Source organism: Orycteropus afer, unplaced genomic scaffold (assembly GCF_000298275.1).
Source record: "Orycteropus afer afer isolate SDZICR_OR568_19922 unplaced genomic scaffold, OryAfe1.0 scaffold00092, whole genome shotgun sequence".
In the NCBI taxonomy this organism is placed as follows: domain Eukaryota; kingdom Metazoa; phylum Chordata; class Mammalia; order Tubulidentata; family Orycteropodidae; genus Orycteropus; species Orycteropus afer.
Window position 1 is genome coordinate 252,909 of NW_006921679.1, and position 10,969 is coordinate 263,877.

Below are 10,969 nucleotides of genomic sequence, written 5' to 3' on the forward strand. Positions count from 1 at the left end.
TCAGGGTGGAAAAGCAGTGGGCATTTCTCAAAACACTGTAAGGTAAATGAACACCTGCGGCTACCTGGAGCAAAAAGATTACAGTCGAAGCATGCGATAGGGCACCAGAACCTCTCAGGAAAATCTGGGCAGAGAGTTACTTTGGAAATGAGGGCAAAAACACCTGTGTATACTGGGAAATTTAGAAAGCTATTAAGGAACTCTGGTGGCATAGGCCTAAGGCATTTGATTGCTAACCAGAAGCCACTCCGCAGAAGGAAGACTGGGCAATCTACTTCTGTAAAGATTTACTGCCTCAGAAACTCAAAGGGGGTTGCTATGAGTCTAATTCAACTCGATGGCAGTGACTTTGGTTTTTGGTTTATGCACATGCTCAGAGCAAGATGCACATCCCGGTAAGATCTAAAAAGACCCTAAACTTTCACTTCTGAACAAACTTAAGCTCAACAGCAAGCAGGAATTGAAAGGCAGAATTTTAAATGACCTGGCTAAGCAGTGGAGGAGTGCCCAAGCACAGAGCCAATATGCAGACTGGAAGTTTTTTTCTCTCCTTTTTTCCCCTTCCCTTACCTCCTCCCACTCTTATTTTCCTCCCCGCATTCAAGGAAATCTCTGTCTAAACATTAGTTGAACACAAGCTAAAGGAACAGAGACTTTAGCAATCACCCAGGGCAAAGAATACAGATTTTATAAATATAATTTAGAAATTCACTAAACAAATAAACAGCTACAAACCACAGCAAGCAACAAAATCCAACCCTGAAAAGGGAAGAAGAATCTGATTTCCAGAGTTACCACATTATAATATTCACAATGTACAGTTTTCAACAAAAAATTATGAAGCATGCAAACAAACAAGAAAGTATGGTCAACTCACAGAATAAATTTACAGAACCTGCCCCTGAGAAAGGACAGACGTTGTGTTTACTAGACAAAGACTTTAAATCAATGTCTTAAATATGCTCAAAGAGCTAACAGCATAACCGGATAGCCCTTCCTGTTGTCAGAAGGGACCATTCCCTGGAGAAGGATATCATGCTTGATAAAGTGGAGAGTCAACAGAAAAGAGGAAAGCTCTCAACAATATGGATTGACACAGTGGCTGCAATGATGGGCTCAGGTACAGCAAATATTGTGAGGCTGGCACAGGACCAGGCAATGTTTTGTTCTGCTGTACATAGGGTCACTATGAGTCAGAGATGACTCGATGGCACCTAACAACAACAAATATCATACTTCATGGTGCAAAACTAAATGCTTTCTGCCTAAAATAAGGAAAAAGGCAGGGATATTTGCTCTTACTCAACATAGTGATAGAAGTTCTAGCACATACAACAAAGCAAGAAACAGAAATAAAGGCATATAGATAAGAAAGGAAGAGATAAAACTCATTATTTGCAGATAACATGGCTACTATGTAGAAAATCTCAAGGAATTCAGGAGAGAGAAAAAAAAATTTCCTAAACTAATAAGTGAGTTCAGCAAGGTCATAGGATGCAAGATAAGTACATGGACATCAAAATAAAAAACACAATACCACTTACAATTTTAAAAGGAAAAGAATTACTTAGATGTAAATCTAACAAAACATAAACAGGACTTGTATGGTGAAAACCACAGTATATTGATGAAAGCAATCAGAGCTAAATAAATAGATGTACCATGTTCATAGATTGGAATACTTGACATAGTAAAGATGTCAATTCTCCCCAAACTGATAAGAGTATAGCACAATTTCTATCAAAATCCCAGAAAGAAATTTTTTAGTCATCAACAAGATTATTCAATTGTTTATACAGAAAGGCAAAAGAACTAGAGTAGCTAAAGCAATTTTGAAAAAGAAGAAGAAAGTGGGAGAAATCAGTCTACTTGATATACCTATCTGTACTGATACCTAAAATACCTATAGTGTACCTTTATGGCTACAGTAGAAGCTCTGGTAGCGTAGTGCATAAGGCAGTTGACTGCTAACCAGAAGCCTGGCGGTTCAAACCCGCCAGCCACTCCTCAGAAGGAAGGTTGGGCAATCTACTTCCATAGTGATACTTCCTCAGAAACCCAAGGAGGGGTCACTCGTCGGCACATAGTAACAACAACATGGCTACAGTATTCAAGACTGAGGTATTGACAGAGGGTCAAGTACATAGATCAGTGGAACAGAAGAGGGAACCCAGAAATAGACTCACACAAAATGTGCCCCACTGATTTTTGATAAACATGGAAAAATAATTCAATGGAGGAAAATAACATTTTCAACAAATGGTGCTGGAGCAATTAGACATCTGTAGGCCCCCCCCCCCAAAAAAAAATGAACCTTAACCTTAGTCCTATACCTTTATAAAAATTTAATTTCCAATTAATCACAGACTTAAAAGTAAAATGTAAAATTTTTAGAAAAAATTACAAAGGAGAAAATCTTTGGGATCTAAGGCTAAGCAAAGAGTTCTCAGATCTTACAACAAAAGCATAATCCATATAAGGAAAAATTAATAGATCAGATTTTGCCAAAATTAAAAAAATTTACTAAGACCCTGTTAAAGGATGAAAAGGCAACCTAAGAGTGGGAGGAAATATTTGAAAACCACAAGTCCAACAAAGAACTACTATGTATAGTATATAAAGAACTCTCAACAGTAAAACAACTTAATAGTAGATTCTAATAAAAAACCAAACAATCTAACTAGAATATGGTCAAAAGAGATGAAGAGACATTTCACTGAAGATGATGGACAGATGGCAAATAAACACATGAAGAGATGTTCAATCTCACTGGCCAGTGGGAAAATAGAAATTAAAACCACAATGAGATACCCGGTATCATAATTGCTAAAATAAAAAATAATGACAACACTAAGTGCTGGTGAGGATGTGGAGACACTGGATGGCTTTTAATTTGCTGGCAAGCATGTAAAATGCTACAACTACCCTGGAAAACTGTTTACCAATTTCTTAAAAAACTAAATATGCAACTACCATACAATTCAGCATTGAGATGGGAGGGAAGTGGGTGGGGCTATAAAAGAGCAGGGATCCTTGTAATAATGAAAGTGTTCAGTATCTTGATTGTATCAATGTCAGTATACTTTTTGTGCTATTTTACTGTAGTCTTACAATATGTTACCATTGAGGGAACCAGTTAAAGAGTACATAGGATCTCTCTATGTTTTACATCTGCATGTGAATCTATAAGGACCTCAAAATAAAAAAGTTTAATTTAAAAAAAGCAAGGAACATTTATAAGACAGTTGGGGAATTGTGAACACTGAGTGGACTTTTCAGTGTGATGGTGCATTTGTAGTTTTAAAAAGAGTAGTCCTTATTTTTTAAAAAGATTTGTACTGAAATAATATCCTGGAATTTGCTTCAGAGTAATCTGGAGTGGGAGGAGGAGTGGATGGGATATGTGGGGAAAATAAGTAGCCATGAATAGCTAATTGTTGAGGCTGGATGATAGGTATCTGAAGTTTCTTACTATAAATGACATGTTGTCATCATGGATGAAGCTGTGGAAGTCAATGCAATATGGTAGTTAAGCTCCTGACTTTGGAGATACTCAGACCTGAGTTTGCATCTTGGCTCTGATAGTTATTAACTATGTGACCGGGGGCAACTTACTTAACCTCTCTGACCCTCAATGTCCTCATCTGTAAAGCAGGGGCAGTGTCTCACAGGTTGATTGCATGGATAAACAATATTGCCAAGGAAGACTGGAGAGTGAGGAATTGGCAGAAGAAGAGGCTAAAGCTTACTTGGAGATGAACAGGAAAACTGTCATTAGGATGAGCATTATCTTGGATTGCAGGAAATGATTTGAAAAAGGAGATTTAGAAAGAGAACTGAGAAGATGCCATTGAATGTCAAGAAAGACAGTGGTGCTAAGATGGCTTCAGTTCAAAGGTGAGGGTGGAGCCCATGTTAAAGTGCTGAGGAGGAAGTAAGAATGTGGAAGCAGGTGTCCAGCAGTGAGTACAGCTCATCATTTAAGAACCTTTATGGGCATGGTGGGCTGTAGCTAGAGCAGGAGGGAGCGCTTGGAGAGGTGGAGGAGCAGAAAGTAGAGAAGAGTTGAAAATGAAAGAGAAAGGAGGCGGCAAACAGAGCAGACATGAGGGAGAGAGGCAGTCTCCAGGAACCAGTGGAAAGGCAGTTTTATTTCCATACAGGTTGGAATCATTACCAAGGCAGGTTTATCTTCCCCTAATCCCCCCTCCTCTCCTGTTTATGGGCTCCGTTTGATACCCATCCAAACACCTATTTAAAAAAAAAAAGGAACATTATAGGACATTGGGGAATTACATTAGATTTGTTTTAGTGGAGTTGTGGTTTTGTTTAAAAAGGTTAGTCCTTTTTATAGATCAATACTAAAATATTTATGGATAAATGATATGATGTCTCAGATTTGTTGAATCTCTGAAGAAAACGAGAATTAGTTTTTTGCTTTTCTGGAAAGAGGTTATGGAAGAGGTCCGTTAGGAACCAGCATGCCACATCTAGCCCATATATGTATCCATTGTCCATTAGTCATTGAAGGAGCTCTGGTGGCATGGTGCCTAAGGCATCTGACTGCTAACCAGGTTGGTGGTTCAAACCCACCAGCCTCTCCCTGGAAGGCAGGTGGCACAATCTACTTCTGTAAAGATTTACAGCCTAGGGAACCTAAAGGGGGTCACTTTGAGTTGGAATTGACTCAATGGCAATGAGTTTTCTATTATTATTATTATTCATTACGCATTCCCACTGCACAGTGTACCATGCGAAATACTTCCCTCTCCCCAGAGGTGGCATTAAGGTGTGTATTATTGCACCAAAGAGGGATGCAGTCTGTGACTGATTGACTGGTACCCACACTCACAGCATCTGTGTTCCATCTGGAAACCTTAGGGAGAAAGAGATTTTCCCATCTATGGGGACAAAGCTGTGGGTAACTTTTTCAGTCACAATGGAACATAAGGACTCAGGTCATGCATCCTCTGGGGAAGACTTTGTCTGAGAGCTGCTCAAATCATCCCCAACTTCTTTTCTATCAAGTCTGAGTTGAACTAGAGGGCATTTTCTCTGTGGTCTCTGAGTAGCCCAACTCTCTCCCCACTGTGGACCTGGTGGGCTGCTAAGAGTGGGCTCTACCCACTTGATGTGTGAATGCAAGGGTCCCCATTGACCTGCCAGGCCCTTCCACCCATAGGGACCAGCAGCCTCCCAGGAAAAGTGACCCATCCAAGTTACCCCAACAGGGGTGATGGCGAGGTGGCCCATTTGTGCTTGGATGACACACTGAACAGAAACCCACATTGTATGCTAAGGCTTATCTTTATTGAGGCAATCACATTCATGTTGAACTTTTTCACAATGATTGACAAAGAGACTAGTTTAAAAGCTTTCCTCTGCCACACGGCTATGTCTACATTCAAAAAGCAATAAAAACATGGTGTACAATGAATGCCTTCCACCTTCAGAGTATCATGATAGTTCATAAATTTGTCAATAATGTAAAACAATATGTACAATAAGATAGACCTTTTGTAAGTTCAACATTTAGATACTTATGTTCTCTAACACTGCATGTTTTTTCAGGTAAGGAAGACCAGTCATTACAAAAATACTTTATGTAAATTCTAAGTCAGAACTAAAACATTGGATCCTATAAAAATATCTTTTACTAATAAAAGTATCCATTTCTAGGTAAATTTTCTTATTAATCACAGGATAATAGGTACATACTTAAATTTTCAGGGACCACCTATTACATCAAAGAGTCCACTTTAACTCAACATGTTAAAGTTACTTTAAGGCAGAATTGTCAAATCAATCTTTTAGTTTTCAGAGATGGACCACAGGTTTGATTATGTTGTACGTTAACGGCACAGTGGTTCTACAAAAAAGTTAATTCGAGTATCTATTTATCATGGAAGTCACTTATCAACAGAAACTCTTCAGTCTAGAAAGAGTGTTTTCAGGTTGGTGTTGCCTTCAGGAGAAGGCAAGTTTTGTTATCAATCAGCTATGTTCTACTTTGAAATGTTTAACTTGGAAAGCCCGTGATTGCATTCTGACCACTATCTGAAATCAGTTCATTCATTTCATTTTGCTTACTTTCCTTCAGGGTATGATTGGGGTGATTTCTTTGTGTCTTTGCTCTCTTTGATCTCCTAAAACACACTTTGAGCAGCAGGTAACACAGCTCAGCCACATTAAGTAGCATGCAAATCACAGATGCAGAAATCATAAAAATGGTGAACACGGTCTTTTCAGTGGGTCTCGAGATAAAGCAGTCAACCAGATTGGGGCAAGGATCGATCCCACATTTCAACACCCAGGGCAGGTGGTATCCGTTGTACAGGAAGTAGAACACATACATGAAGGCTGCTTCAAAGATGATTCGGAAAAAAATACTGCTGGTGTATGTCCACCACAGGGACCCCTCTATCCGAACCTTTTGCTTTTTAATGTCTTCGATGTCTTTGAATTCGTTCCTCTTCTCTCCTCGCCTGAACTTGCGGGTGGTCTCGTGTCTGTAGTAGGTGACGTGCATGGCAACTAGCAGGGCGGGCGTGGAGACAAAGATGAGCTGCAGTGCCCACAGTCGGATGTGGGACACGGGGAAGAAGTGGTCGTAGCACACGTTTTTACATCCTGGCTGCAGAGTGTTGCAGACAAAATCCTCCTGTTCATCACCCCACACTTCTTGAGCAGCCACCACGAGGATCATGACACGAAAGATAAAGATGACCGTGATCCACACCTTCCCGATGCTGGTGGAGTGTTTATTGACACCGCCGACGAAGGTGTGCAGGGTGCCCCAGTCCATTGTGCCAGCCTAGTCCTACACAGACAGATGAACAGGGGAATCAGTGGAATGTTCTGCTCGATGTATAAAGCACTATTACACACATAAGCAAACTTCTCTTAAAGTATTCTGTGAAACTTTGTAACTTCAATTCCCTAACCTGCTAGTGAGAGGTTTTCTGATGAGAAATGGCTGCTTTAAAAATATCCTAATGTTTTGGACTAGAAATAACTATTTGGTGAAGTCTGGATCATCTTGATTCAACTGGATTCAGATGATATAGTAGGCTGCTACTTGACATTAATCCAGAATACAGGTAAACACATTCACTTCTAAGTTCTCTTTTAATCACTATGTCCATTTGGTGTTTGACCAAGGGATCAGTAGATTTTATTCATTAAATGGTTTATCCAAGAAAAAAAAACAAAACAAAAAATCATTAATTGGAATGACAGTCTGCTTTACCCAACAGACTAAGAAGGAGAGAAATGAAATACTTATTCGTTTACTTAATATCAAACTCTCTGGTAGTATAGTGCCTAAGGCACTTGACTGCTAACCAGAAGGCTGGCAGTTCAAACCCACCAGCCACTCCCCGGAAGTAAGATGGGGCAATCTACTTCCGTAGTGATACTGCCTTGGAAACCCAAGGAGGGGTTGCTATGAGTCGGGTCCGACTCGACGGCACATAACAACAACAACAACAATATCAAACTCACTGCCACTGAGTTGACTCTGACTCATAGAGACCCCCATTGGGTTTCTGAGGTGGTAAAGCTTTACAGAAGTAGATTGCCCCATCTTCCTTCCACAGAGTGGCTGGTGGGTTTGAACCACCAACCTTCTGGTTAGCAGTCAAATGTTTTAGGCACTGTGCCACCAGAGCTCCTTTTATATGATATACGGATATTAATTTCTAGCTTCAATAACATCATCTGCCACAATCATGTGGGAAACCTAATACTGTCAACTACTGAAAAGGGTCTCGTCAAAAGAGAATTACAGGCTTTTATAAAAGTTGCTCACTTGTTCTCAGCTGCAACCAGGGCCAGCAGTTGCTCTCCTTCCCCAACTGTACCATGCACAGAGCCACAGAGAACGAGCTCCACCATCACCAAGGGCCAAGACACCACAGGCTCCCCTTGAGAGGTATACACACACTTCACACCCTGAGAGAAAAGGGCTTCTCTATGCCATCTTAGAGGAGTCCCTGCCTGGCACAAATGGTTAAGTGGCTTGAGGACTAAACAAATCCACCCAGAGGTGCCATGGAACAAAGGCCTGGTGATCTCCTTTCAAAAAAAAAAAACAAAATAGCCACTGAAAACTGGGCGGGGCACAGTTCTGTGCTGACACACATGGGTTTGCCATGAGTCGAGGATGACTCAATGGCCACTGGTTCTTAACCTCTTTGGAAGCTTTTGCTACAATTCAACAGATTGCATCTTTTACAATTGCCGCAGAAGACTGAAGAATTGATCACACATTCTGTTGAAAGTGAAAGGTTCTCCCTTCATAAAAACTTTTGTACTTGGAATTTGTCATACTATCTCAGGGGATGTGGCCATCACTAAAGCCCCCTTCAGATCCAGTCTCAGAGGAACTTCCTTGCACCTGAGTGCATGAAGGGAACACAGTTGCAAGCCTTCTTTTTTCAGGCCAACCCACCCCAGATCTGTTCACAGATCTGCCCTCTCTGCATTACGGATGTTTCTCCTCTAAGCAGCTGGATAAGTGTAAGCAACATCATCTCTTTGAGGTGTGCAGGCTCCCTTCACTCCCCACACACTTGAACACACTTCTGTCAAGTCAGATCCGACTCATAGCGACCCCTCCATGGGTTTCTGAGGTGGTATCACTATGGAAGTAGATTGCCCAACCTTCCTTCCGAGGAGTGCTGGTGGGTTTGAACTGCCAGCCTTCTGGTTAGCAGTCAAATGACTCAGGCACTACGCCACCAGAACTCCTGGCCACAACCAGCCTCTAATGGGGGTATAATATCTTTTACAGATAAAGTTAGCCAGCCCTGTATTTAAAAAGGCTACCTTTTTGGAAATTCATGTTGGTTTGGCTTTTAGAGGCCACATTCTCCTCAAAAAGACACTTCTTGTGTGTCATTGAGTCGATTCCAACTCACAGTGACCCTATAGGACACAACAGAACTGCCCATAGAGTTTCTTAGGCTGTAATCTTTATGGAAAGGCACTCTCGTGGTGCAGTGCCTAAGAGATTTGGCTGCTAACCAGAAGGCTGGTGGTTCAAACCCACTGGCTGCTCCATGGAAAGAAGACAGGGCAATCTATTTCTATAAACATTTACTGCCTAGGAAATCCAATGGGGGTCGCTATGAGTTGGAATTGACGTGATGGCAGTGAGTCGTTTTTTTTCTGGAATCTTTATGGCAGCAGATTGCCAGGTCTTTTCTCCCATGGAGTGGGTCAGCTGGACTGCATCACTAGGACTTCTTAGAAAGACACTAGTCTAGATATGAGGAAGCCATCACCTGTATCCATCCATCTCATTGTGTGTTGATTCCTCCTTGGGGAATGGAGAGCAACTTTCTGGCAGGGGCCTAACCAGAAATCTCCACACCATGAGTCAGAGTTTTTTGTCCCTGCTTCTTCCTCTTGCCAATCACTGGAGAACTTGCCAGAGCCACTATATGAAAGTCACCAAGCCTTCCATCAGCATTCATTGAGTGTCTGCTATATGCAGATACTGGCTATTGCATCTTTGATCCCCAGTTCTCACCCAGTGGGTTCTCAGCAGAGCCACTGAATGGAAGGGCATGAAGGTCCATGGAATAAGCCATGAGGAGGTGTTCAGTAACAGTACTTACAAAACACACCACCACCCTCAGACCACTAAGGACATCCCAACTGCCAGGCCATGTGGGCAGCGCCTCAGCAGAAGGAAGAGGAACAGCAAGAAGGGGCTTGAGAGGTCAGTTTTGGCCCAAGGTGAAGGACTTTGTAACATAGTAGCCTAATCTAACTCCATTGTCTAAAAAGAAAGTAACCCAAAGCAAACCAAACTCATTGCCATCAAGTTGATTTTGATTCATAACGACTCTTTAGGACAGAGTAAATCTACCCTATACAGTTTCCAAGGCTGTAAATCTTTATAGAAGCAGACTGCATCATCTTTCTCCCATGAATTGGCTGGTGGGTTGGAACTGTCATCCTTTTGATTAGCAGCCAAATGCTTTAACCACTGTGAAAAGTAACCAGAACCAAACCAAACCCACTGCTGTCGAGTTAATTCCCACTCATAGAGACCCCCATTGGGTTTCCAAGACTGTAAATCTTAACGGAAGTAGACTGCCTCATCTTCCTCCCATGGAGCACCTGATGGGTTTTGAACCACTGACCATCTGGTTAATAGCCAAATGCCTTACCCTCTATGCCACTAGAGCTCCTTACAGAAAGTAAAAGATTTCAAAATGCTTATAGATTCTTAAAAGTTGCTCAAATACCATGGAATATTAAACGTTCTAAAACAGTATGATAAGAACTTTTGGTTTCTTAAATGCAAAACAAAATTGAGCTAAAATGCACTTTGCAACACAAATGGGAACACCAAATTATGGTTTTCAACTTGGCCTACCTAGACTTTAGGGAAGCAATGATTTTTTAAGTTGGAAGAAAAAAAAGAGAGAGATAGTTCAGTAGCCAAAGACTTGAAAAGGGGAGCTTGTTCAAGGAGAATGAAAACACAAAAAACGCATTCCCATCCAGTTGATTCTGACTCACAGAACCCCCATTGGGTTTCTGAGGTGGTACATCTTTACAGAAGTAGACTGGCCCGTCTGCCGTCTGTGGAGTGGCTGGTGGGTTTGACCTGCCAACCTTCTGGTCAAATGCCTTAGGCATTATACCACCAGAGCTCCTTAAGGAAGATGAAGAACCCTTAAAAGCATGTGTCCACAAAGTTGCAAGTGACTTAGATAAGAGATGTAGAATTATGGTACCTCAGATGAGCTCAGATTTTAAAGTGACAAAAAAGATGGACGATGACCCAGATAACCACACAAATGGAGAGGAGTGACTGAAATCTGTAAAAACAGTATCAGGAAGTTTAATTCCTAAATGAGCTGAACAGTTAAAACTCAAAAAAGTCACTGCCAATGAATCCATTCCAACTCATAGGGACCCCCACTGGGTTTCCAAGGTTGTAAATCTTTAT

General features: G+C 41.3%; 1 protein-coding gene across 1 annotated transcript; it reads right to left on the reverse strand.

The window, feature by feature from the left end:
* Positions 1–6,019: 6,019 nt before the first annotated feature.
* Positions 6,020–6,805, reverse strand: GJB6 (gap junction protein beta 6). Its single transcript, XM_007942502.2, has one exon. The coding sequence runs from the start codon at positions 6,803–6,805 to the stop codon at positions 6,020–6,022; it is 786 nt and encodes a 261-aa protein (XP_007940693.1).
* Positions 6,806–10,969: the final 4,164 nt, after the last annotated feature.

Excerpts from the sequence above, each read along its gene's own strand:
- GJB6 (XM_007942502.2), bottom strand. The coding sequence starts at position 6,805 with ATGGACTGGGGCACCCTGCACACCTTCGTCGGCGGTGTCAATAAACAC.